Source organism: Lutra lutra, chromosome 1 (assembly GCF_902655055.1).
Source record: "Lutra lutra chromosome 1, mLutLut1.2, whole genome shotgun sequence".
In the NCBI taxonomy this organism is placed as follows: domain Eukaryota; kingdom Metazoa; phylum Chordata; class Mammalia; order Carnivora; family Mustelidae; genus Lutra; species Lutra lutra.
In genome coordinates, this window is record NC_062278.1 from 166,254,881 (window position 1) to 166,282,579 (window position 27,699).

General features: G+C 53.7%; 1 protein-coding gene across 2 annotated transcripts in view; it reads right to left on the reverse strand.

Moving 5' to 3' along the window:
* The window catches only part of NUP210 (nucleoporin 210), a 103,950-nt gene that overhangs the window by 22,216 nt on the left and 54,035 nt on the right, over positions 1-27,699 (reverse strand). For both annotated transcript variants that reach the window (XM_047743603.1, XM_047743605.1), the window contains exons 15-27: positions 27,000-27,221; positions 24,903-25,076; positions 18,877-19,069; positions 18,306-18,412; positions 16,332-16,436; positions 16,128-16,229; positions 7,936-8,064; positions 6,752-6,879; positions 6,527-6,662; positions 4,893-4,955; positions 4,529-4,708; positions 1,382-1,462; positions 242-373 (exon numbers count right to left, since the gene is read on the reverse strand). In XM_047743603.1, the coding sequence (XP_047599559.1) occupies positions 242-373; positions 1,382-1,462; positions 4,529-4,708; positions 4,893-4,955; positions 6,527-6,662; positions 6,752-6,879; positions 7,936-8,064; positions 16,128-16,229; positions 16,332-16,436; positions 18,306-18,412; positions 18,877-19,069; positions 24,903-25,076; positions 27,000-27,221 (1,752 nt within the window). The remainder of the gene's footprint in view (positions 1-241; positions 374-1,381; positions 1,463-4,528; positions 4,709-4,892; positions 4,956-6,526; positions 6,663-6,751; positions 6,880-7,935; positions 8,065-16,127; positions 16,230-16,331; positions 16,437-18,305; positions 18,413-18,876; positions 19,070-24,902; positions 25,077-26,999; positions 27,222-27,699) is intronic.

The window sequence follows — 27,699 nt, forward strand, 5'->3', positions numbered from 1 at the left end:
GAGCTAGAAGCCCAGATTCCTGGACATGAGAGGACTGGGAGTGGAGGAAGGACACTACGGGAGGATGGTGTGGTGGCAGCATTTGCAAGAAGCTGTCCCGACGAGCCTTGAGAGAGAGAATGGGCCCAGCAGCAGCCTGGGAGGGAGGGCGCAGACCTCACGGGCAGAAATATGGGGAGAGACCTCCTGATCTGGGCACTGGTGCACGTGCCGGGGGAGGGGGCCCTGGGTGGGTAGTTACCTCGTGGTGTCGCCCCCGGATGTCCAGGATGTCCCGCTTAGTGACAGACCAGTGGAAGGTCAGGCCTGGCACAGCGTTGCCAAAGGAGAAAGGGTTCTGATTGTTGGTGATCCCAGTGATATAAACAGGCATCTGCAGGAGAGAAGTCAGGCCTGTGATCATAGGAGTCCCGCTGCCGAGAGGGCCCCCCAGAGCCCCAGGGCACTGACTGTCGCCTTCGTGCCAGGGGACCTGTGCCCCATTCTTCCCTTACCAGAGATGGGCCCAGTACAGGTGCAGGAGGGGCGGGCGGAACAGCCAATGATCAAATGAAAGACAGAACAAGCCCCTCCATGCACTGTCCTTCTTGGGCTATGGACAGTGTCTCATCTTGGCTGACCGACCCCCCCCCCTTCGTGATGTGACCCCCCCCATCCCCCCAGAGCTCCAGGGTGCCGGCAGCCTCCCAGATGGCACAGCTCATTCTGCCCTGGGGTCCCTGCCTCTGCTCTTTTCTCTCAACCTAGCCGGGGGTCCCCACACACGGGGGGATGAGCATGGGTGGGAATTGCAGTTTCTGAGTGCTCGCCAGGGAAAACACATGGAGGAATACTGCCAAAAGCTAAGAGCAGACTCCGTGCCAGGCTCTCGGGTCGATTTCCAGTTCTATCACTTACTCGCCATGTGACCTAGGGCCCAGGCCATAGGCTTTCTACGTGCGTTCATTTCCTCATCTATATTGGAGAGATGACATGGGGAGCAACCTCACGGGTTGTTAGCAAACACTGACCGAATTACTGTATAGAAAGCATGGAGCAGAGTACCCGCCATACGAGCGTGAGCTCCTGTTATGTACCAGGTGCTATTCTAGGTGTGGGAAACTGGCAGACTCTGGAGGGGGTGGGGCAGGGCACAGGCGTCCCTCAGTAATCGTGCTGGAGAAAACACAAGGGACCCAGAACAGGAAATATGGGGAAGGCTCCTAAAGCTAGAGCTGAACCCATGGACTGTTGGGGGGCCTGCTGAATGGGAGAAGGAATAGCGACCTAGCCATGACTCCGCCAAGCTCATCCTGAACCAGAACTCAGAGCCCAAGACCCACCAGGAGGCTGCTTAGACAGCCAGCACAGATGGGAGGGGCCAGAGAGCTTCCCGCCTCACCTGGGTTCCTGTCCTCATGCGAGTGATGGGGGCTCGGATCCTCACCGCCTGGAGAAGCAACACCTCCACCTCCACGAGGTCCTAGGAGAAGGGCTTTGGGAGTTCAGGCTGGCTGTGGGAGGGACTAGGGGCTAGCAACAGGTGTCACACGAAGGGACCCCTCCAGGGAAGGAGGATCTTGTTAAGGCCAGCTTAGGGTCCTGCAGGCCAGGAGGTCCTCACAAGATGTCCAGCACCTGCTTCTCTTGCCCACGCAGCCTGGCTTTGTGGGTGGCTCACCCCCCAGAGATCTGGCTGCTGTTTTTCCGATTCCCTTGGGGGTCTCACCCTGGGCCTCTGAGCTTAAGAGGCCTATCTGAGCCAGCTGCTCCAGGTCCGCACTTCAGGGACTTGGGGGCAGTGACTGGGGTTGGCTCTTCTGGGTGGCTCTCATAGGACAGGATTCCAGAGTCTCCCAACCCCAAATCTAGCATGTGTCTCTCTGTAAGTGAAGAGGGTACTGTGACAAAGGCAGGACACAGAATCTGGCTAGAGCAGACTGTATATGCTCTTTCATCCTAAAGTCTACACTCGAATTAATCTGGTAAAAAACTAATTTTAGGGGCACGTGGGTAGCTCAGTCGGTTAAGCATCTACCTTTGGCTCAGGTCACGATCCCAGGACCCTGGGATGGAGCCCTGCGTCAGGCTCCCAGCTCAGCAGGGAGCCTGCTTTTCCCTTTGCCTCTTTCCCCTACTCATGCTCTCTCAAGTTAGTAAATAAAATCTTAAAAAAAAAAAAAAAAGATTGATTTTATTAAGTTTCTTTATAGTGCTACTGACTCTTGCTAAACCCAGGCTACTAAAACCTGTAAGCCTTTTTTGCATTGGCTCATACAGGGCCCACCTCCTGTGTCTTGTGATCTGGACTAAGGCCTGGCATTAAGTAAGTACTCAATAAATATCCATTCCTGTCCTTCCCTTGTCTTGTTCACAGCCTGCTCTCCTTTTGCTAGTCCCGGCCCACACCCTGGCTATGGGTGCTGTATCGGTGACCTGGTTTGGACAGATGGAACCGGGAGCTTCTGAGCTCCCACACACTCTGTGGATACATGGGCCTCAGCCAAGCCCCTACCTGCCTGGGCTCAAGAAGATGGCTTTCAGCTGGTGCTCGGGGCACCAGGACCTTCCCCCAGCTCCTCTCCTGACCTGCCAGATGGGAGACACAGAGAGAGGTGGCCCAGCGAGGTCAGACCAGGAAGAGAAGTGGCTGGGAGGGAACTGCATGGCTGTCTGCCCCTCCAGCTGAAGTCCAAGCCAGCTGCCACTTCAGCCACCTGGGCCCTCAGGAGGAGAAAAATAAACTAGTTCCCGAAGCCGCAAACCTTTCTTTAGAAGCGGGGAGAAAAAAAATCAACGCCTCGTTGGTCCTTCATCTTATTCTCCAGGACGTCTATCTGAATCCTGCTATATGCCACAGGACAGATTCACATTCCCAAGGCTTTCTTGTCGTCTTTATAAAATCGATAGGTAGAATCAGGGCATCTACCTCCATGATTCAAAAAGACTTTGTGGTTTAAGCACAATCCTTGCAGAGACGCTGAAACTCCGGCAAAAGGGAGTAAATCAATGAACTCAATGTCGGATCAAAGTCAGCCTTGGGGAAGGAGGACGCATCAGCCTCCCCTTCTCCCGGACGGTACGCAACCAGCTCCCCTGGGTGCCCTGTGTTCAGATGTGGTGAACACAGGGCTGCTCATGGACACCTTCCAGGGAGCCCTTAATGCCAGAAAAGGAACCGGGAATTGAGGTTCTGAAAAGGCTGTCCATGGTCTTATTAGAGCAGACACTTCCGCAAGTCACCATGGTCACAGGATGTCAGGGAGAACTCAAGCCCTCAGCACATGGAGACCATCTCCCATCTTCCCTGAGGAGCCCAATGAGGTGCCCACCCCCAGGAAACAAGGAACATGATCAGACTTAAAACCAACGTCTAGGGTGCCTGGCTGGCTCAATTGGTGGAGCATGCAACTCTTGATCTCAAAGTCATGAGTTCAAGCCCCACACTGGGTGTGAAGCTTACTTAAAAGAAAAAAAAAAAAAAAAAAGAAAAGAAACAAAAAAGAAACCAACTTTCTCCCACCTGGAGTCAGGGCCGCTGATTAGGGGCAGGAAGAACACCCACTACGGGGAAGACTCCCCTAACTGAGCCTTCCAATGTCTCTACTAATCCAGACAAGCACTTCGTAAATGTCCCAGAGTCCAGCCAAGAAGCTTGGGGAATAACTTAACCTCCAGTGGAGCAAAAGTGACTAGCTCATGATTCAGGTTTTCCTTTTTTCCTGAAAATACAAGTCTGGTTCTGAAATCCTACTAGTGTCCAACTGTCCATGCTTACAGTAGTAGCCAAGCTATGCAGACCCCTGAAAACCCACAAAGCATGTCGGAGGCAACAGTACCCTTCTCTTCCATCTGAATGTCCCCAAGCCTTGGGCCCCTAGCTCTTCCTTAGGCCAATCATAGGGAAACTGTGTAGCAGCAAATGTCCAGGGGTAGGGGTGCCAGGGGAGCTAAAGGAGTTAAGGGTAAAGTGCCCAGTGCAGAGTCCACTGTCATAGCTGCTACCACCATCGTGCCTTGGAATGTCCCCAGGGCAGGGACAGCGTTGGGAGATCCTGTCCTTTAAGAAGCAGCTAGGGAGGGGCACCTGGGTGGCTCAGCGGGTTAAAGCCTCTGCCTTTGGCTCAGGTCATGATCCCAGAGTCCTGGGATATAGCCCTGAATCAGGCTCTCTGCTCAGCGGGGAGACTGCTTCCTCCTCTCTCCGCCTGCCTCTCTGCCTACTTTTGATCTCTGTCAAATAAATAAATAAAATCTTAAAAAAAAAAAAAAAAAAGAAGCAGCTAGGGACTCAGTCTGGAGAAGATGTCCCCAGGTTGGCCGGGCTGGCCTTGGTGGAGGGCAGATGGCAGAGAGGGGCTGTGGACTCAAGGCAGAAGCAGGGCCTTCAGGGAGGAGGGGGGGGGTCCTTGGGACCAGAGCCCGACCCCAGTAAAAAGACCTCCTTGCCATCATGGCTGACTGGCGCGCCAGCTGCTGGGGGGAGAAGTGCACCCCACAACTAGAGGCTTCAGGAGGCCCCATGACCAGAGGAGCCCACGTGCATTACCTGAGACACGATGACAAGCTTGCCAGTCTCAGCGTCCACAGCCTGCACGACCCCAGACACAGTGCCGTTGCCGATGGCCAGCCCCCGCACCAGCCCCGCGCTGTTCACCACGGCAACGCTCTCATTACTGATGGAGAAGAGGATATTGGACTGGGGCTGTGGGCCGCCCTCCGAGGTGATCTGCAGCAGGGAGAAGCAGCAGTGCCCAGTCAGCCCCCGGGTCTTCCTTGGAGGCAAGGGCGCCGACACACCCGAGCTCTCCATCTTAGCCTCCTGACGCCCAGGGTGGGGGTGGGGTGCGGGCCTGGAGCCAGGCAGGGGCCACAGGTTGGGTGTGGGCAAGCATGCAGCCTTCGGCTCCTACCTGCATCATGGCCCCGATGATCAGCGTCACCTTCCTGGGTATCAACCTAAATGGGGGAAAGACCTGCATGTGGAAACACAAGAGAGAAGGGGGCTGTTGTGTTCTGAGCACACCTGGCTGGGCAGAATCCACCCTGAACGTATTCAGGGAGAGGGACACGTGGCTCCTGGACGTCCCTGCTCTGGGAGAGGGGACTGGGGTGGATCTGGGTCCTGCTGAGCTCAGGAAGAGCCTGAGCTCCCCTCCCCAGGACCTCAGCCTGTCCGGGGCCTGAGGATCTGTGATACCCAGGGGCAAATTCTGCTGTTTGCAACCCTGCTTCATTTCGCCAGACCCGAAGCCCCGTGAAAATAAACACATCTTTCTCACATGAAACCTTCTTATAAGGCTCTCACCTCATGGTCCCCTGGCCAGCCATATCAGTGTTACCTGAGATCTATTAGAAATACCCATTCTCCAGCCCACCCCAATCTATGGAATCAGAATGGCAAGGGGACTGTCCCTGAAATTTGTGTTTTAACAAGTCTTCCAGGGGATTTTGATACATGGCAAAGTTCACATTCCACTGCCTTCAAGGTTTTCCCCCTTGCACAGCATTTCTCCAATTTCTACTGATAAATTGCCCGGGGACAGTTCTCTTCTTCGATGCTCTCAAAATTCTCAGATGAAGGAAGAGGGGTTGGGGGTGGTCAGGGACAAGGACCCCCTTGTCTCTCTGCACCACGGAAGGCCTGACATCCTCCTCCTGCCTGGCCGCCCGTCCCCCCTGGCTCTGCCTAGCAGGAGCGCAGGAGGAACCCGGACGGGAGCACAGAGCCCAGTTGGCCAAGGGGCTGCTTTGTGCATAAGGATTAATCTCCGTTGCGTGGCACTATTTATAGGCAGAAATGAATCACCAGAAAGGAGCCCTCCCATCCAGAGGCACAGACCACAACTGCCGGCTTCAGAAACATTTAATATAAAGCCTGCCCACCACTGCATGGACAGGCCTGTGGAGGATGACAGCGGGAGGGCACACATCTCGGCACTGCCACTGAGGGAGAAACTTGGACTTGAATTTGGAGCCATGGCTGCCTTGGCCCCTGGGGACTGGGAGGCTCCTGTGAAACACCTAAGGCCACAAGACAGTCCTAAGTCACACATGGAGATGACCCCTGACATCCCCACTTGCTCCGGGAGCTGCCATGACAGGAGCCCACTGCTTCGGAGGGCTGGTTTGGAGCAATGGTCAGGATGAGCTTCTAGATGTGAGCCTAATCGGCCCACAGCTCCTGCCCAGCTACTCCTTTCTGGCACTTAAGGCTTTACAGAGTACTGTGCCCTCCCCGGCCATGTGACAAGTGGCTCTCCCCTCTGAGTGACATCCTGCCCCCTACATCCCAGAGGGAGACCGGAGTTCCTCAGGCCCCTCCCTGTGGTGCTATCTTCCCGGGGACTGGGCCGGGCGGGGGGGGGCTCCCTTTGAGTCAGAGGACACGGCAGGGCAGAGATCTTAATATGGTTTCTCCACGGCAACTTCCTGGATGACCCCTAGAACTCCAAGCCTGTTGCAAAAATGACATGTTTCCCACTCCATGCGTACAGGCGGTGAGGGATGGATGGATCCCACATGGCAGTAGGAGGCCTAGTTTTACCTCAATCTGCTGGGAGGCCGAGTTGATTCGCTGTCCAGCTTTATCCATCACCGTCGCGGTGAGACTGGTCTGGCCAATGGCCACGCCATGGACGCGGAACGTGGCCGTGTAGTTGTCAAGGGCTTCGTCGAGGGCCCTGGAACAGAGGGAAGGGCTGGAACTTCTCCCCTCAACCTGCCAGCGCTATCCCTGAGATGGCTTTCTGGGACGCCTGGGAGGACTCACACCAACGTGATGATCTGAGAGGCCGCTCGGAGCTTCAGGTCCATGAAGGCAAAGTATTTGGCCAGGAAAGGCTTCTTGTGAAAGTCTAGCACGCGGACATAGGCCTTGACCGTCTTCCCAATCTCCACCTGCATCGTGGGGACAGAGACTCAGGGTAGCCTTTGAGTGACTAATTCTAGCACTGGTGGCACTCCAAGGCTTTCTGCCAAAGTGTTGCTAACCTCAAACCTACCGGCCCAGGCTGAGCTCCAGATAACAGGCCAATCAACAAATGAACATCAATTAAGTGCTTCCTGTATACAGGGGGCTTTGGGGATACTCAGATTCATCAATTACACTCCCCACTCTTAAAGAGCTAAGAAGCTAGAGTGATAAGATGCAGCCAGGATGACGTACAGTAGGCGTTCAATAATGGTCACTGACCAAACTGCTCACACCTGGCAGCGTATACAGTAAGAACCTTGGCATACAGAGCGTCAGACATGTTTAGTGAAGAAACTGAAGTCTGATGAGGAAATAGGACCGCAGAAGGAATATCTGAGGTTACATAAGAGAATATTGGCTTTTTGGGTACTGTAAGCTGCTCAAACATTTTAATTACTAACCATTCTCTCTGGTCAGGAAACTAGGAACCAGACAGTGACCCTCTGTAAGCCCGGCCATAGCTCCTTCAGGTATTTGGAGCAATATAAATTCTCATTGGCATTCAAGAAAAGCCCAGATCTGTCATGTATTCCTTTCCCAAAAGCACTTAGCAGTGGTGTATTTTACTCATTCGCCACTAAGATTCCCAAGAATCCACAACCTGCACACCAGGGAGAAATTCACCATCAGCAGGGTGTAAGCCTTGCTTAGTGTAGGCTAGTAACCTGCATCAGCTAGAGGACGGGCATTTCCACGTCGGGTCTAAGGAGGAGACTACTTCGGGCAGGATTTACAGCTGAACTTTCCTGACGTAAACTGGCGTGGAAGTCTAAACTCAGAGGTCCCTCCACATCGTGCACAAGGAGGGACAGAGGCAAGATAGCTCTAGAAGCTCCAAACAACTCAGGAGGTGGGTAGAGGGACCCAGAAACCAGAAAAAAAGAGCAAAGGGCATGAGGAAAGTAATTCCTGCAGCCTCACCACTCTCCCCATCTCTGTGAACCAGTAGCGGAGGGCCCTGTCAAGAAGTTGCTACTGACCTTATCCACCACGCGTACATAGAGCTCCTGAATGTCTGAGACGTACACATCCACCTTTGCTGGGGCCGGGAAGGCTAGGCACAGGTCGTGGATCATGATGGTCGACATGCCTGGGAGCAAAGGGTGCACCTGCAAGGTTGGGGAGTGGTGCTCAGTCCGACAGCTGCTTGTGGCATCAGCCCATCACCCATGAAACACCACCTCCAGGAGGCCTCCAGGCCAGGGCACAGAAGCAGTGGACAAGGAAAATCCTAACCCGGCTACTGTCCTGCCTACTCCTCGTTTTGAGCCCCCACTGCCAGCCAGGCAAAGGGCTTGAAATGTAACATGAGAGAACCAGGGTGGATCTCAAAGAACATTTACTTCAACTTGGTAAGATTTACGATTTAAGATTTACAAAAATGGAAGCTGCTCAAAGCAGGGCAGTCAGAGGCCATGGACACACACAAGGGCACCAACCCAGGGTTTCGCATCTCCAGTGCACGCCACCTGCCTCTGCAGCTTCGGTAATAGAAGACTGTGCCATACGTGACATAGCTCCTTTCTGAACGAAACCCTCACTTGGGGGTCCTCATCTGACCCCACAGAATCTCAGAACCTGTAAACAGACCACAGAGGCCACCACAGTCTCAAATATTCGCTCTGTGAGTCTCATTCATCCCGACATTCATGTCTGCCTTGGCTGTGTTTGAAGTAGGGACCTCGTGAACATTCTGAGTGGAGGGACACACCCGAGCGACTGTGTTCCAGTCTTTGCTGCAAAGACACCGCCGCCCCGCCCCCATTTTAAACCTCCCTCTTTCCCTATCTGCTTCACGGATCCCACATTCAGAAGCATCTCTCCCCAGACAAACTGCACCATAATCACTATGTCATGCTGCCCACGTGCCCACAGTGGTATGTTGTATTGCTTAGGCATGTATCTCAACTGGGTGGTCTGGGGGCTAGGCAGGTGGGGGGTAAGCCACGCAGCTGGTGGCTGGGTCGAGGGTGGCTTCCCATCCCTGCCTGGCCCGGGCTTTGCTGGCTGCAGTTTACACTGGTAGAGTCATTTGGCAGGAGGTGGGAAGGGGAGCAGTTTACAGGGATTCAGTGTTTGGAAAGCTACAATATCAGTAGTAAGAACCTATGGGGGGAAGAAAAGCAGGTTTCTGAACCAAAGGAGACAGCCAGACTGTCTATGATGTGGTCACATCATACCCAGGTTAAAACCCTTTGAAGGTGGCCCAGAAAGCGAGTCCAAATCCTTCATATGTCCTAGAAGAAACTGGCATGAAGCTGGCCCTTGCCCGGGGCTCTAATGTCACTGTAAAACCTGCTCCCTCACCACCGTCAGGCTTCAGCCACTGTTCTGCTCTGGTTCTCAAAGCCAGCTAGGGCCTGCCTGCCTCAGGGCTGCACAGCCCATCTTAACAACCTGGGGCTTTTTTCCCTGCACCCTATCTTCACCGGCTGGCTCCTCCTCATCCTTCAGGCTTCTGCTCAAGCATCCTTCCTAGGAAAGTCTTCACCAATCAGACAGCTAAGGCTTCTTTGCTACTGCTGCTCACTTTTCCTGGTACAGCTTTATTGCTTATAATTAGGCTCTGACAGAGACCATGGTCTAGTGTCCATCCTCCCCCAGGCTGTCTTCTCACCAGCCTCTCTCAGGGCTGGGCTTAGCGTCTGGCACAGGCTCAGTCCCCAATAAACATGTATTGATCAGACCAAGACCCAGGGTCACAGCTCTAGGTTACTGTAGTGATGGCAAAGAAACCTGGTATTCTAGTCTGTTTGCTTAGCTTTAATATTAGCTTTGTGAAGAACTACAAATTCTAGGGAAAAAAAAAAAAAGTCTGCAAACCCATGTACCCTCATCTCTTTGGGAAGTATTGATTGCAGTCCAACTCCTTCAATGCACATATGGGGGAAACTGAGGCCCACACAGGGTGGGAACTGAGCCTTGAAGGGGCAGCACTGAGAAGGAAACCCAGGTGCCTGAGCTCCCAGTTCAGGGCTCCTTCTACCATACTCTGCCAGAGTGAGATGCCCACAGCAACCAAAATGGAACCGTGGGCAAGGGAGGAGAGCAGGCCAGGGAAAGGCCAGGACTGAGACGGAGGCCCGAGCCCACAGTGAGCTGGGGGCATGGAGGATTAGCAAGCTTGGCCACGCTGGAACCTCCGGCAGTATCATTGAGCTCAAGGGCACACCAGCCTGGAGGAGGCGTGCTCAAGTTCTTCTGCACGATGACTTAAAGTTGATTAACAAAGATCCCAGAGTGGAAATCATGGTCGTATCCTGGAGTGATGCCTCGGCAATTTGAGCCACCGCCACCTGAGTCTGGTACAAAATACGGGCCGAGGAGCGGGGTCTGGGAAGCACCAGGCCTCCCCTTTGGCTAGGGATGATTCACCCGGCTTATTCCTTTTCCCTTAATGTGAACACATTTAAAAATTCGAGAGAGAAACCAGAGCTATCTTTGAAAACCTAATTCAAGGCTCCAATCTAATCCTCCTGCGGAACTCGGTGCTGTCAGGGGCCAGTGCGTCCTTCACGGCGCTGAGAAATTACATGTTGCACTGGTGGCAGATGGACCCTCACAGGTAAAAGCACGGAGGGCTTTTTCTAGCTCTCCCCCTCCCCCTTCAAAAGGACCATTTTGCACATTTTAAACAATGACAAAAAGGCGAGCAGAAATCAATTCGTCTTCCACTTGGTTTCCCAGAGGCTGGACGTCTGGCTGCCTTCCGGATGACAGATGCCGAGGGCAGCATCAAGCTGTCCCCCGACAACACACAGCCACTCCCCTTGCCCCTGCTGAGCAAGGCGTCAAGGGCGAGCTCCGCTGGGCTGCCTGTGAGACAGGTCCCTCTTGGGGAAGGGAGGGTGTCTGCCAGGCCTCTTCTGGCCGCGAGGGGACCCGCATCACTACTAACTCTGGACTCTGCCTGTCTGCCTCTCCAGGCGTTTTGGGTTCACCTGCTTCTTGACTGACATCCGGGGGCATTGTGTATGGAGGGGAGGAGGAGGGGACACTCTAGGCCCAGAGCGAATTCTCATCTCTAGGTGTTGAAGGTGCCACCTGAGAACTTCAGCGCATATTGAGCCGAGAGGAGAGTCCTGTCATCTCTGCGGAGACGATGAATGTATTACTGCTCATTGAGACCCTGCTAGTGGAGCCAGAGGCAGCTCCGCTTGTGAGCGGCTGATGCTGTGGATGTCTCCGCGTCCCCGCCCAGCCCCGGAGATGCCGCCTGCACCGGCTCAGCTCCTTGCTTCCCTGGGCCCCCACATGCTTCAGGCTTATCCTCTGATGGGTGGTGTTTATAGAAGAGGAAGGACCCTACAAATATGTCCAAACATCCCAGGAGCCACCAGCTCCCATTTCCTACTAGAGAGTGCTTATCAATGGCACGGAGTAGGGGGTGGTGGTCAGGGCATGTCCTTGAGACCTGTAAGTGGTGACCACAAACACAGAAAAGTCACAGGCAGGGAGAAGAGCCCTGGCTTGGATGTTGGATGAAAATCCATCCAGGACTGGGACAGGTACCTCTGTCCTCAGGTCATTCTCGGGGGAAAAGCAGGACACACACCTGAGTTCAAAGCCCACGGCTGCCACCTGCTACCCATCCCCTCTTGCTTCCGGAAACACTCCTTGAATATACAAGGTCGCCGTGCTTCGCTAGGCCTCACAGGACTGAGGATACGGAGACAAACAATGTGGCTCATGATTTGTTCCGCACCAACTCCCAGCACCTAGACCATCACCAATCTTTGCAGAACAAACGATTACTTTAAAGGTATGAAGTGCATGGCGCACAGTAGGTCATGCGCCCCCATCCCTGCCTCCCCTTCTAGTTACGTGGGTTCTGCGTAGAGGACTTGATTTGAAACGGAAAGATGGGTGAGAAAAAAGGAACCGTAAGTTTCAGTCAGGTAAGCACTCCTAGGGACATGCCAGCCAGAAATGAACTAAAGGCCGCTCGCAGGGAGTTTTGGGGGGTGGGGGGAGGATGTAAGAATTCAGCACAGCCATGCACGGCCCTCCATTGTGTGGCCAGAAGAGCCTTCACAGTGGCAGCTCCCTTCCAGAGATGCTCAGAAGCCGAAGCACACCCGAGAGCCGCTCTTGCATCCTGAATGTGTATCAACAGGAAAGAAAGAAACATCTTCTGGGAGCTAATTGAGGAACTGCTGTGGGCTTTCTCGTCTCTGTGATTAAGGGAAACGAGAATGTTGCTAATTAGCAGCTGGAAAATGCCAAAGAAAATGTGTAAACGTCCTTCAGAAACAACTGTCACCGACTGTCAACGCTCCATGAAAAACCCCTCCGGCAGGTTACAGAAGAGGCAGAGGGAACCGGAGCCCAAGCTCTACCTCGAGGTACAAGGGTCTTTGCCCAGGCCTGAGCTGACAGGAAGCAGAGACCCCAAGGGTCAAGGTGCCCCCCAGAACACCTCGTGGGGCCCGCCGCATGGGACACTGGTGCTTTCCACAGTGCTAGGCTCGTCCTGGGGGTCGTGCCTGCCCTGGGCGCTCTGTCCCACTCCATGGGAACCATGGCAGGATGAGACACATGAGCAAGGGCTCACCCACAACCAAGAGAGAACTGCTGGGGCTCTCCTAGGACCCTCTTAGAATGGGAACATCATTACTTGTCTTGACTGGGGAAGCCTAGCTTCTGCTGCTGACAGGGACGGCATGGGGGTAAACCTAGTATTGTGGGACTATATAGGCACTCGAGGTCTCCTGGGGAAACTTGGCTCTGATGTTGAAATCAATCCCATCTCGAGTCTTCCAGACAAGTGTCCCACCTCCTGTTTGGCTGCCTCCAGAGATGGGGGACTCACTACCTATAGGGGCAGCCCAGTTGAACACGGGCTCTTAGAAGCTCTTGTTCTTGGAGGAGAGTTCTCTCTCTGGCTGCAGGTCTACACTCTGGGCTTATTCAAAAGATAAGAGGCAAGGTAAATGTGACTAAAGGGGTCTTCAAATATTGTTGGCACTGTACCCATTTTTTCTGAACTCGAGGCTTCCCTCTTCTTGATAACAGGGACTTTTTAAAAAAGATATCATTCATTTATGTGTGTGAGAGAGAGCATGAGAGAGACAGCACCAGTGGCAGAGAGGGGCAGAGGGAGAAGCAGACTCTCCACGGAGCTCGATCCTGGAACCCTGGGATTGTGGCCCAAGTCATAAAGCAGACACTTAACTGACTGAGCCACCGAGGTGCCCTGCTGATAACAAGGGAGTTCTTTTTTAATCTCCTGAAGTAAAGCAAAGCAAGGCATATCTCAAGTGGTCAGAATTATTTACGACTTGAGCTTTTCCTTTTAGTATGAAGGATGTGACAGTAAACGCTCATTTACATGGCAGGAGGGATGGCCAGGGAACTATCCATTCTTTTATAAAGGGAACAAAAATACTCTGGGGACAGTTTCCTCTGATCTCAGACTTCTAGCAACACTCCTGCTGCCTCTAACAACACACATTTGTTCCCAGGTGGCGAGAGACAATGTTTTCTTGCTCTGATTTACAGCGACACACCTAAGGGGTTCTGTCGGTTGAGACTCTGCCTCTGAGAAAACAGGAGTATTATGACATGCTTCCTCACCAAGGGATGGAACTGAAAGCCTCTCCACAGCCAGGTAGAGACCAAGGTCAATCGCTGGAAGGATGTACATGTGAAAACAGAACAAACACCCAGAAAGCAAAAAACCTGAATTGTCCTAAAAAGGGCATTCTGTCCTATAAAGACCCAAGCTATGGACTCAAAAAGAAACAGTGTGAATAGACCTATAACATATAAAGAGATGGAATTAGTAATCAAAAACCTGCCCCAGAAGAAAAGATCATGTCCCGATGGCTTCACTGGTTAATTCTATCCAATATTTAAGAGCACTTCATACCAATGCCGCACAAACTCTTCCAAAACTAAGAAGCAGGCCTCATTCTGTGAGGCTGATGTTACCTGGATACCCACACCGGCTGAAGACATCATGGGACAGAAAAGCACAGACCACTACCTCTTAGGGCTGTGAGTGTAAACTCAACAAAATATTAGCAAACAGAGTCTTGTTACATGTAAAAAGAATTACGTATCATGATCAAGTAGCATTTGCCCCAGAAATGCAAGGTTGGTTTAATGTCTGAAAGGCAATTAATGCAACACATCATATCAACAAGATAAAAAACAAAAACCACATCAGTATTTCAAGAGACATAGAAAAACCATTTGACAAAATCCAATGTTCTTTTTTCTCTCTGTGTGAGAACAGGGATGACACAGCCAGAGTGTACAGGGGTTTCTTTCTGAGGGGATGAAAACGCTCCAGAACTGTCCATGGTCCTGACTGCACGTGTCTACGAGTGACTAAACACCACCGACTGACCTTACACTTGAAATAGGCAAGGTGTATGGTATGCGAATTATACCATGATAAAGCTGGTATTAAAAATAATAAAAGAGGGGGTGGCTGGGGGCCACAGTTGGTTGAGCGTCTGCCTTTGGCTCAGATCTTGATCTTGGGGTCCTGGGATCAAGCCCCACATAGGGCTCCCTGCTAGGTGGGAGTTTGCTTCTTCCTCCCCACAACCCCTCACCACTTATGCTCTGTCTCTCTCTCTCTCTCTCTCTCTCAAATAAATAAAATCTTTAAGAACAACAACAAAAAACAAAAATGAAAGGTGGGGTGGGGGACATCTGGGTGGCTCAGCTGGTGAAGCATCTGTCTCTTGGTTTTGGCCCAGGTCAGGAGATGATCATGGGATCAAACCCCGTGTCGGGCTCTAAGTTCAGCATGGAGTCTGCTACTCCATGCTGGGAGAGTCTCTCCCTCACCTTCTGCCCCTCACCCAGCACTTGCATGCATGTGCTCTCTCTCTCTAAAATAATGAAATAAATAAAACCTTTTGAAAAATAAAAAAATTTAAAAAATAAAAATTAAACAAAAGCCACCTGGAGGCACTTGGTGGCTGTCCCTCAGAAACGGTCTCTGCTTTCTACTTTGCCATGGTCCCCACCGCTCCCTACTACTGACACTGAAAGTAAACATCAGGGGTCATGTGGCACAGCACCTCCAGGTATGTTCCCCATCCTGGGAAACCCTGCTCATGACTTTCATGTCCTTTACACCTGTCCCACTCCAGAGGCAAATAACTGTGACTCCCTGTGTCAAGACAGTCAGTGAGTGCAAACAGAGAAATGGATTTCGGAGCAGTCTAAGGGCCACGGCAGAGCTGCAGTTTAATGGTACCGCTTGGGTGTCATGTCTTTGTTCATGGCTGCCTGCATTTATGGTTCAATACATTCCATAGTACGTTTGTTGTGGAGAAAGTTCTGTTTGCATGATTGCAAAATAACTCCTTACACACATATGCAGACATTTAGAACTTTGGTGTTTGTTTGCTTTTACTCTTTGCTATAACTGTAGTGCTGTTTTTAAAAAACAAAAAGATCTGAACAATTGAAATCCTCTACAAAGAGAGAATAGCTAAGTACAAACAACTACATAAAAGCAGCCTTGGGGCGCCTGGGTGGCACAGTTGGTTGGGCGTCTGACTCTTGGTTTCGGCTCAGGTCGTGATCTCAGGGTCATGGGATCCAGTCCTGCATCGGGCTCTAAGCACAGCACAGAGTCGAGACTGCTTGGGATTCTCTTTCCCTCTCCCTCTGCCCCTTCCCTCAGCGCTCTCTCTATCTCTCTAAAATGCATAAACAAATCTTTAAAAAATATATTTAAAGAAAAGTCAGCCAGCCTACATAGCAACATGGTGGGGAAAAACTAAGGGTGCAACTCCTGACAAAAGCAAAATCCTAAACCCTTCCACATCGCGGGCACAGCTGAGTCGGTATTTGCCAGAACAGGGAGTGGGTCAAGAAAGACATAGGGAAAAACAGAAAAAGCTGATACACCTTTCAAAAGCAGCCTTCCTTATCACTGTTACACTGCTGCTTATATATCATGTTTTAATTAAAAGACTGACAGGAAACCGCTAGTTCACTAATACCATGGGCAGTTTATAGACGTGGAACGGAAGGTAGCTCACAAATGATGAGAGTTTCACAAAAAATGAACTACAGACTCAAAAGGCCTCACCAATTGCATCTGGTGCGATTAAGCGCCTACTTTGGAAGTAACCACTCTGTTACACCCGAGGCCACCCGAAGGAGGAATTGCAAGAAGCGTGGGGACAGGACCCACACTCACCGTGGCCACGCCCCTGGCCTCCTGGTAGACCACCTTGATGACGTCCGTGGTGCTGGTGTTGAGGAAGAAGTAGCCCGAGCCTTCTCTGATGTACAACTCCGCCTGCAAGGAGGGGTCAGCCTGGGTGTCAGAGGCGAGCTCCCACCCACCCCCACTGCATGGGCCATGCCCAGGTGTCACAGTAACAGGGAAAGGACTCTGTACCTGCACGCTGGGGTGGTTGTAGATGGTCACCTCCTCTGGGCTCACCCTCACATCCTCCACCAGGATGAGTTCTATGGAGGCTGACACAGGCACGAGAGGGTCGTACTGGAGAAGCAAAACAGGGCCATCAGGTCCAAGGCAATGGGCCATCCCAGGGCCAGCCCGCGGGCTTCCCCACTAAAAGAGCAGCTCTAGAAACCCTGGGTCCTGGTGTTACCCCAGGGCATTCAGTATGTTGGGGACACAAGCCCCAGAAAAACCATCATGTTCCAACCCTGCCAAGAGGCCACATCCCTTTGACATACGATAATTCTACCCAGGCCTGCACCCCACCCCACCTTCCAGGCCCCATGAAACGGGCAATTCATACCCTCCCCTCACCAAGAAAGTGGGGACACATAGCAAATGACCAGCTGTGGAGCCATGTGCAAGAGGCCGGGGCTTGGGTAAACAGCAAAGGGGCTGAGTGGAGGGGGTGTCGTCATAGTGGGTTCACAAGGGAAGCAGTACTGCCCCTCACTCCCTCGGGTGGTGCACATTTCCAAGAATGTGATTCGGCCACATGGCCTTTCAGGGAGACTACTGGATCTGACCCAGCTTAGACCCACCCGTGTCCTCATGCTCGAGCTCTTCCCCTGTGCACAGCACTGTGCTAGCCCTAGGGGTCCAACAAGTGCCCTTGGCAATGACGTGAATTGAATCTAAGGTCAGGATTAAAAGGGAAAGCAAATGAATGGCCTGTGTCAGAGCTTAGGTTGGGTTGCGAAGGCAGTGAAGGGCAGGTTGGAGGTGGAGGGGGTGGGGGGGACTCGCAGGTGAGCAGACGCCAAGGAAGTGAAGGTTAAGGGCAGTTATCACTAGAGAAAAGCCCACAGGCCAAAGAGCCTAAGTGCTGAGGCCCAGAAGGGGGAGGCCCGTGAGGCCGCCCATAGCCAAGGGACACCCTGTGCGGGTGGGGAACAGATGACCCAAAACTTGAGCCGCCAGGGGCATACAGGTGTGCTCCTTGAGGGCCACCTCCCCCCAGGCCAGCCTCAGTGCTGCTCCCGCTGGGGTTCCACCCCCTTCAAATGCTTCCCTTGTTCCCCACTACCCAGAAGGAAACTTCAAGCTCCTTATCCTGGCACTTAGGGTCTCCTAGAACCCAGTCCCACCTCCTCCTTCCAGCCACCACCTGCTGCCCTCACCCAATATAAAACCCAAGTCAACTGCTGCCCCTCTCTCACCATGGGGTGGGGATCATCCAGATAAAACCACTCTGGGGGAGCCCTTCTCATGCCCCCCCAAATGACCTCCCTTGCTGTCCACAAGCCGTGCCTCTACAGGCGAGCCATGAGATGCTGGGGTGGGGAGAGAAGATTCAACAAGCCTTGACCCAAGTGTATGTGGATGATGGCAACTGTGTATGTGTGTGTGGGGGGCGTCTACACCATGCTGGGGGTGGGGGCAGCTACTCGGTGCCCAGGCTCAGTGACCACTCTGCAGACAGGCTGACTAATGAACTGGGACTAATGAACAGGAGGCCACCAGCTGGGGAGGAGTGAAGGGAAGGAGGGGGATGGTGTTCCAGGCAGCGGAGACTCTGGGTATAAAGTCATGGAGGCCCAAGGCCCTGAGGCACATCCAGGTGGGGTGTGAGGTCAGGGCCTTGCGGGAGAAGAGGCAGGACAGATGAGCTCGAGGGCTCCCAAAGCTGTATGCAGGGGCCATGAGGGGCCGGGGCCAGACTGCCTTTAATTTGGAACCCCCCCCAGCTGCCTGAGTGCCAGGCATGGGGGATAGGGGTGTTGGAGGCAGGATGCCAGCAGGAAGGCACCCCAGTTCATGCGAGCCCATGGCATTCGATTTGGGTGTGGGTTAGTGAATGGAGTGAGCTCAGGGGGCTCCGGACGCTCGGACAGTGGGCAGAATGTGAGCAGGAACAGTGGGGAGGGGTTGGGGGAACCACTCCCTGCCCGGGGCCCGGGCGGATACCGGCTGCTTTACTCTGGCCGTGCTGAGGTGAGACTGCTGGTAGCCGGTGGCGGTGGCGGAGATGGCCGTGGTCCCCGATGCCTCATGAACCGAGATGGCCTGCAAGCCTGAGTCCAAGGAGAGGAGAACAGATGCTGGGTGTTTGGCCCCTTGCTGCCAGGGAAGCAGCCCCTCCCTCCTTCTTACAGTTTAAGTCTCTGGTCCTAAAAATACATGACTGAGTTGGTTTAAACTATATGCACCATATGAGTTACCAGGCCCGTGGAGCCAAGTTTGGCACGGCTTCGGGGAGCAGCGCTGGCCGTGACTTCTAGCCACTACTGGTCTGTGAAGGCGCGTGGCTTGGAGCAGCGCAGGCCTGGGAGGCTGGCTGATCTGGACCAGCTGAGATGTGAGACTCCCCTGCCCTGAGCCTCAGTTTGTCTGCCCATCCCTGAAAAAGTGATCCAGTGGGGTCCATAGTTGCCGCCAGCCCTCCTTCAGCATCCCTCCCGTTCATCTGGGGTCTCACTACACTCTGTCCTCCCGGCCTGGGTCAGCAGACTACCCCCGCCCCCCAACCCGGGCTCACCATGCAGCTTCTTCTGGCCGCTCCCATCATCCCGGGCCACTAGCTGCATGGGCAGCTCCAGCCTGATGCTGGCCAGCAGGGGCCTGGTTGACTCCCACTGGATGTTCAGAGAGCTGAAGTTGTCGAATCTGCGGCCTTGCTGGTCATAGGCAGCCAGGTCCAGCACGGGGTTGCGGTGGCTGGAGACCGGAACCTGCAAGGGGCAGAAATCTTGCATCCCGGCCGTGCCCAGAACAGGGCACATTTGCCATTGATTGCGCGGGGCACCCTAGACCTGGCTGGCTGCCTTCGGGGCTCCCTGGGGCCTGGGTAGGGGGAGGGGGCAAGTCACCTACGCTGCCCTGCCGTCAAGATGCCTCATAGCTCTGTCCAACCTGGCCTCTCACTCCAGCCCATGGTCCCCCTTGAGGGGGGAAACATTTGTTCCCCCAAGGGTGATCCTGGCAATGTCTGAAAGCCTTTCTGATGATCACAACGGGGGGGCAGGGGGTGCAACGGGTATGTATAGGGGTCAGGGATGCGGCCTAACACCCCACGAAGCACAGGACCACCCTAAAGAAGTAAGGATCTAGTTCAAAATGTTGGGAATGCCAAGGTCAGGAGACCCCACCCTAGATCCCACACCCTCCCACCACCACCTTTGCCAGGCTGCTCTACTTCCTCTTTGGCCTTACCTTCCCAAATCCTTGCCACCTCCTCTCTGCCCCATGCACGCACAGCCCAGCCCCTCCAGGATGACCGCCCCCAAGGGTTTAACAAGAACACCAGTTACAACATTCGAAATGTCCCAGTGATTCAGCTTGCAAAGCTCCTTTCAGAGCCAGGTTCTCACTTGATCCTTAAATATCCCAGTGATATGGGAGCTGCCATCCCCATATTAAGGGTGAGGAAGCAGAGTCCCAGGGAAAAAAAGGAACAAATCAAGGGCGACTCGGCAAATGAGTAGTACGCTGTCAGGGTTCAGTTCCAAACCCTGAATTACAACCACTGTACCATTACCTCTAGCTCCCTAAGCAAATCAACCCCTTGGAACCCATGCTAAGTCGGCCTCATTTCTCCCAGAGGCTGGTTCATCCCCTTTGCTCCCTGCCCGGATGGCAAGGGGGTAGGCGGGGCAGGAAGCAAAGCAGGGACCCTAAGCACATAGACATCCGGATTCTACTGCCTGGACTAGAACCTCGGCCTCTCACCACCCAGGCAAGCTGCCCACCTCCCAGAACCTTAGTTTCTCCATCTGTAAAGTGGGTATCACAGGAGAACCCACCTTCCAGGACCCCATTGTAAAAAAGGGTCATACGAGATCCTTTTCAAGAGCCCGGCTCACTGAAACAAATGAGCAAGTCTGGAAATGGGCAGTCATGCGCGGTAGTCACCAGTGTCTCCAGCAGCCATGGGTCCAGAGACCAGGGCTCAACTTCTCTGGCCCCTGCAGTTAGGAGGGACCAGGTCACTTGCTTTGACCGGTGAAAGGGAGAAAGTGACTTAAAACACCTCCAGGGCAAAGCGACCTGCCAGACTCTCCTTCTCTCTGGCCACATTCCACCTGGTGGGTGTCCCACCGACTGTGTCTCAGAAAGAAGAGAGCAGTGACACGAAGCCGGGTCCCCCACCACTGTGATACACGGGCGGTGCAAGGAAGAAATGAACTGCTGTGGGAAGGCCCGGGATCTGGGGGTACTTGTTCCTGCAGCCTAGCCTCGCCTGTCCAGACTGAGACCGTCCCCGAACTCCCGACTGGTGCCAGGAAGGCTCCTCTCCGGGTCCTTCTAGCTTTCTCTCCCCTAGATGACACCGAGCCAAAGCATACAGCAAATTTCAAACGCGGGTCAGCACAAACCCCCAGGGATGCAAAGGATCTTGTAACCAGTCTGGATTCAACCCAGGAGCTGCTGACTCTAGGCAGGGATGAGAAGTAGCATTTTCTTTCCTGTAGAAGCAACCTGGGTGAAAAACTAATGCCTCCCCCCTCCCCACCACCGTGCTTCCAGGGAAGGACATTAACATCCTGTGCCAAGCACGCTTGGATCCTTCCAATGGGCATTTGGGACAACATTATCCCCATTTTAACAAATGGGAAGGCTGAGACTCAGAGACATCCAGCAACTTGCCCAAGGTCACACAGGTTTTGGGGTGGAACTCTGCTGGTCTGATTTTAAAGCCCAAAGGCCTTCCCTGTGAGTGTGCGGCCTGCCCTGTGTGGCCTCTCCCCGGAGTACCGGTCGGGCGAGGGCTCCACACATGCCCCTGGTCATCAGTCATCCTGGCACGCAACGGGGCTCAGCTGCAGTGAGCTGAGTGCAGGATGACCAGAGCCAAGGACTGGGGTCATGCCGGAGTCTGGTTCCACTTTGTCACTCTGACTGTTCAGCTGCGTTCCGGTGTCTGGCCTTGTCCATAATTTACTCTGCAAACACATCCTGGGTGGCCTTTGGCTTTGGAGAGGTATAAAATTAAATTGATACTGCACCCGGGAATGCATGGCATGGATATATCTTTCTCAAGGTCCCCTAGTGAGATCAGAAATCGCAGGGGCCGTGCCTGTGCAGCTCACAGCTCCACAACACCAGGCCTGATGGATGGCCCAGTGATCCTGTCTCTGAGGTCCATTATTTCCTGACGAGTGAGATCTACAACACGCACAAGCCCATTCAGAGCAATGCTCCGCAGCCTGACTGTCATCCTTCCGTCAAGAGAGATAGCCCCGCACTGACCCCGAGGTCACAGCCAACAGACGGCCAGACACAGCTCACTTGGCAGGTGCCCAGGGTGTGAAGACAAGGAAGATGCCCATCGATCTGCCTGGCCTGGTTTTTTCTTTGAAAATGAGAAGGTTTGGCCTGCCTGGGCTTGAAGGGGCTGGAGCTGAGCGGGGGCAGGCTGTCCTGGAAAGGGGTGCTTGCTCTCCAGGTTTGCATCCCTGCCTCATACCTATAGCCCCTTTCCTTCAGCAGCAACCCCCCTGGCTTCTCTGGGCATTTGACCCTGCAAGAGTCAGGGCAGAGGGGCGCCTGGGTGGCTCAGTCGGCTAAGCATCTGCCTTCAGCTCAGGTCATGACCCCAGGGTCCTGGGATCGAGCCCCGCAAGGGGCTCCCTGTTCAGTGGGAGACTGCTTCTCCCTGGGCCACTCCCCCGATGATGCACTCATTCTCTCTCTCCTCTCTGTCAAAATAAATGATAAAATCTTAAAAGGGGGGGGGCAGAAGACACAGGGACACGGGCGTGGGATGCTCATTCCTGTGTTCATTTGTCCATCACATTACTGACCTCCTACCCTAAGTAGTGCTCTCTTCTAGAGACTCACAAAGAAGGAAATAAACATGTAAATTCTATGGTACTGGATGATGGTAAGAGCTTGGGGGCAGGGGGAGAAGAGAGCCAAAATATAAAATGTTGAGGGAAGGGTAAAACTTTGGGTAAGTTCTAAAGGCTGAGGACATCCTTCCTAGGAGTAGCATTTGAATAAAGAAGTGAAGGAGGCAGGGAGGGAGGCCTGGGAACACAGGAGAAGCCAAGCCAGAGGGAATAGCAAGTTAGGGATGCACATAGGGCGTGTTCTGGGGTGCCCGTGGCATGACAGGGTCTCCCAGTACAGGGGGAGCAGGTGGGAGGGACATTAACAGAGGCCTGGACTCAGGGACTGGCGGTCACAGAAGGGGATTGGCTTTTGCTCTGGGGGAATGGGAAGCTGCTGGCCAGGTCTAAGCAGAGAATAAGGTAAGAAGGGTAACATTTACTGCTTTGAACACCTTCGGTCCACCCACGGTTGTCCCCTACAACCCTAGGAGACCACTGTCACCAGGATCCTTCAAGGAGGGATCCAGCCCCAGCTGTCAGTCCCTACTGATGTCAGCTGCTGGCTGACTCCTGGCCTCACACCCAGGGGACCAACAGGTCAGGTTTTCCAGAAGAGTCCAGACTTTGCCTGACTATATTCTTCAGGGAAAATGTGCTAAATAAATACATGAAAATGATTTAAGATGTGAGGCTTTCAGGACATTCATCTCAAAAGCCCCTCAAATCAGGGAGAAGAATTAAGTCCTGGATGCACAGATTTTCAGCTTGGAAACAACAGCCACCTGGTCCCTGCCACCGACACCCAGGCCTGGGTTAGGGGTGAATGTGGCTTCAAGGTGACAAGCCCCCAGAGCCTCACCTGTCGAGAGGAAACACAGGGGGGTACCCCTTGGCCAGCAGTGGGGGAGGCAGGGCGTGCCGAGGCTGGGCACAAAGAACCCTCCCTTTGTGCTGAATGCTGTTGAGGCAGTGACCCTTAAAGGGACCAGTGTCGGGGGCAACAGAGGGGCTCCCATGGCCGAGAACCTCAGAGCTGAGCAATCCAGAAAGCCTGAGAGAAGGCAGATGCCCACCGGGACAGCAGGAAGACAAGTCACCCAAGCTTTCAGTGAATGTGTGGGCTGAGAGGCAGAGTTACATGCCAGACAGGCAGAGCTGTTCCTGAGTCCTAGACACTGGAGTCAGTAACCCCCCACGGAGCTTCAAAGAAATGTGACTTTGACCAGACACAAAGCTGTTCTCCTCCTTTACCCACAGGGAAGCCAAACCCCAAATCTCCTCCCCCGCTGGAATAGGCTACCCACGTAAACAGCTTCAGGAAGCTTCAGAAAGCTTCCATTATGTGCACAAAGGCTAGGCACTGAGTCCTCTCCAGGCAAACAGCAAAGAGGTAAGAGGGTCCTATCCCTAGAAGTGGCTCCAGGAGACACAGGGCCCCTCAGAAGCTACCAAGGGAGAGGGCAGCTGGACACACCTTGGGGCTGATCGTAAGGCCGGGGCTGGGAGGAAAGAACCAGCTGCAGGGGCCATAGAGAAGGCACCGAAAACGTGGGAGTGGGCAGATCTAGGTTCTTCCTCTGGGACCCTGCCCACCTCTGGGCCTCGTGGGCAAAGCCATGAATGGGATCCAACAAGCCTGGTTGCCCAAATGGTCCTGGCAATGGGCAATGAAGCACACAGGTGAGAGTTCCTGGCACAGACAACCGTTCTGATTACCGTGTAGGCAGCAGGGACACAGAGACCCTAGGCTAGTCTCAGGGCCTTTGCACTGCCATTCTACCTGCCTGGGACACCCTTAACTCAGCTCTTCTGGGCTGGCATCTCCTGACCACGGGGCCTGATGTGGTAGGTATCCTCCTGACAGAGGCCTTTCGTGGCCCCATCTGAAGTGGCCTCCACTGGTAGGGATCCTACCCTGCCTCCCTCACTCCACAGCAATCCCCACCTTTCGTCCTTCTCGTCTGCTATCCACGGGCCTCCTGGTCTCCTGTCCCTCTAGGTGCCTCACATGTCCTGAGTACTCTGTATTCTCAAACCCAGGACTCTGTGCCCGACACACAGAAGGTGCTGGATGAATATATGTTGAAGGAAGGAAGGAAAAGCTGCTGGCTGGGTCTCTGCCTGAGAAGGGCCTGGGGGTTGGGGCTGGCCAGGAGGTTGTTGGTGCCCCTGAGCCTGAACAGGAGGGCTCCAGAGTCCTCTGCATCTGTCACTCTGGCCTCTGGGTGTCCTGGGGTGGAGAGCTAGGCTGGCCAAAAGCCCAGGAGGACCAGACCTGTAGGGTTCATCTTCCATCCCTGCCTGTCAGAGCAATCCCCAAAGATTTTCTTCCCCTCCCATGTGTACGTTTGAAACACAGCCTCCCTACGTTCCCCTCACCCGTGGAGAAAGGTGCAGCAGTGTCCCTTCTGACCACACACACACTGGCCGCCCACAGACCAAAGGCCCACCTCAACGCCCCCAAGTCACAGAAAATGATGAGATTTTACCAGCTGCCAAGTGCCGCACAGAGAGGGGGAGCCTAGCCTGGGACCAGAGGCGCCCTACCTCCACCTGGCATTGTCACAAGCAACTGGGACTCTAGGTGAGCTCCTCACCTCTCTGGGTCTTCAACCCCCAACCCTCTGATATGTAAAAGCCGGCCAGGAGCAGGCCCCAAGCAGGGGCCACTGAGAATGGAGGCGAGGGCGCAGCATGGACCTGCTACCCTCCCCGAGCACTGCTCACTTACCACCTGCTTGTTCTGCTGCAGCAGCGGACACGACAGGTCAAGCTGTGGGCTGGCATAGACGGGGGTCAGGGTGAGCCTGGAGGGTGGGGCACAGACGAACTTCACCACAGCAGGCTCCAGCGCGGGGAAGGGGTTGGTGACGCTGGGCTTGTTCCCCACCGAGAGGGCGATGACCTTGGCAGAACAGAGGAGCAGTCAGAGTCTGTGTGCCTGCTCCACTGTGAGCCTGGCCTCAAGAGCCAGCTCCCTAGGACTCAGGCTGCTGCCCTGTAGAATGGGCAGATAAAACCTGCACCACCAGCATACAAAGGGCCAGGGACGTATGTGTGGGAGAGGGCTCTCTCAGTGTGCAAGAGGCCTTTGGACAGAGTCTCTAGGGCCCTCTACAAATGCTGGCCTAACCACTGCTTGCTCTGTGACCCAGGGAGGAAGGGGAGCAGTGAGGCCTCCCAGCTTGCCGGGACCCTCCAAAGACCCCAGAGTTGTAGGGGCAAATTCCCAGGCCTGTGGGTTTTCAAATGAGGGGCTCACACTGTCTTAGAAGATCCATTACAATGGGGTACAGGTGTTGGGAGGGCGTGTGCTGACGGACAGAGACCTGCATGGCAGACGGACTGGACAATAGGCTGTGGGGGGCCCGGCCTGTGAGGCTGTGTGAGGGGCTTCAGCCTGCATGCTGTCCTTCTCTTGGAGAGAAGTTCACTTGGCTGCTGCAGAAGCCACAATCAGAGAGGCAACAAAAGAGGGAAGCTGAAGTCTAGTTTAGCCTGGGAACTCAGAAGTCCAGCCCAGGCCTGAGTTTTGCAAGCACCCCAGCGAAGGACCCACGCCAAGTGAGCACCTTCGGCTCCTCAAATGACACGATACTGTCGTCGGGCCCAGTGGTCCGATCCTAGAGCCCCTCACCCTTCCGGACCACAAGGCAGGACAAAGGGTGGTTCCCATGCTGACCTGCAGGCCCCGCGCCTCCACCGTAATGCCCCCAAGGAAATGAGAGGCACAGGGCACGGAGTGGGAGAATCCTGGAGGAGCCTCTGCTCAGAGGCCCAAGTCCTACAGCCCAGCAGGGACATGGATGAGGATGCCAAGCCAGGGAGGAGAAACTTCTCTCATTTCCTTCTGGACTAAGTTTATTCTCTTATTTATTTTTCTTACTTAATTTTTAAAAAAATTTTCTTATTAATTAAAAAAAAATTACAAAACAAAGCCAGTGGGAATCAGGGCCTTTCACTGTGCATCTTTTCCATCCACACCAAGGCTGTCTGGGTTTGGGCAAGCTTTGTAAGTGTAACTCGGGTGATGTGAGTGCGTGTGTTCTAACAGCAACTGACATCCTTTGCACTACTGCACGTGCAAGGGCATTCTCCATTTCCCTAACATTCTCCACTTCCCTAAAGACATGGTCTCTCTCCTAACTCTCTTGATCCCCGCTGGCCTCCCACCTTGCTCTTGATTTTCCAGCTCTGGGGTACCCTGTGAATGGTGGGCTATGTCCTTACTATCAGCAAAATGAGCACTGGGCCCTGAGCCTCTGGAGTGGCAGGCACAGGGGGCCCCCATGGGTGAGCTGCCGCTCTCTCTAGCCCACACCAGCCCCACGAGACCTCAGACCACCGACATGTTGGGTTCAGTCTTTCAGTCTCCGAATTTCTCTGGTTTTCAGCATTGCGATAAAAATTGAGGGATTTTTCAGAAAAAAAATATTGGGATTCCTTGCTTATCCTGAAACACTGAAAAGAGCTGCCAAACCTGGGCTAAAGTCTTGCTCATGTACGCTATCTGCCTGACCCTGGCTGCCTCTGACTGTGACCCCCCAGGTTTTGTCCCATCCCCCAGTTTGGTGGCAGGCAATGATGAAGCCCAGGGAGAGAAGTCACCCAATAGTGGAAAGGGAGCCAGAACTAGCTAGCTCTAGCAAAGCTGTCCTGTATTGGCAGGGTCCCCAAATGGGTACCCCGGTCAACCTGCCTATCCCATTGATCCTCAGTTTGCCTGTCTGGGAAATGGCACTGTAGGCACACAGCAGGGTACTCAGGGAAGGGGATTTTCCACCCCTCCTTCTGGACAAGATGGGTCTAGGGATGGCTGCCCTCTCACCTGTTCTCCGAAGGCCTGGCAGGTCACGAGGATCCAGTGTTGCTGGTAATTCCGGGAGGTAGAGGGTCCAAAGAGAGCCAGGCTGATGCTGTCTGTGTCCTCGGAGGTGATGTTCCGGAAGAACTTGGAAGGCTCGAGGACCCAGGGTTTGGGACCTCCTTCAAAGAGCATCTCCTTTGAGGAGCCAAGGGTCACCAAGGCAACAGAGGAGGGATCCACAGCCTGTTGGGGCATGAGGGGAAGGAAAGTCAGCATTCACGTGCACGGGAGGCCTTGCCCTGCCACTGACTTGATCCCGCAGAGGTCAGACAAATTGCAACCCCTCCGTGGAACTCGGTCTGCTCATTGACAGCACCACTGTGGTTTGTCGTCAAGATCTAAAAGCATATGAGTGTTCTGAGAAGAACTGTGTGTCCATTCTGATACAATGCCTGGGGGGCGGGGTGGGAGGTAAACTGATTTGCCTCTTCTGTAAAATCATGGGTAAAACCCTTAACCATGAGATTAGCAAAAATCTAGGAGTTTGAGCACATGCCCTGCTGGTGAGTTGGTAGAGAAACGTGCACCCTTTAGGAAAAATTTACTTTTTTCTTGAGGTATAATTGGCATGGAACATTGTATTAGTTTCAGGGGTATAGCGTAACTATTTGATATTTGCACGCACAGCTGACCCTTCAACAACGCAGGGATTCGAGCTGTT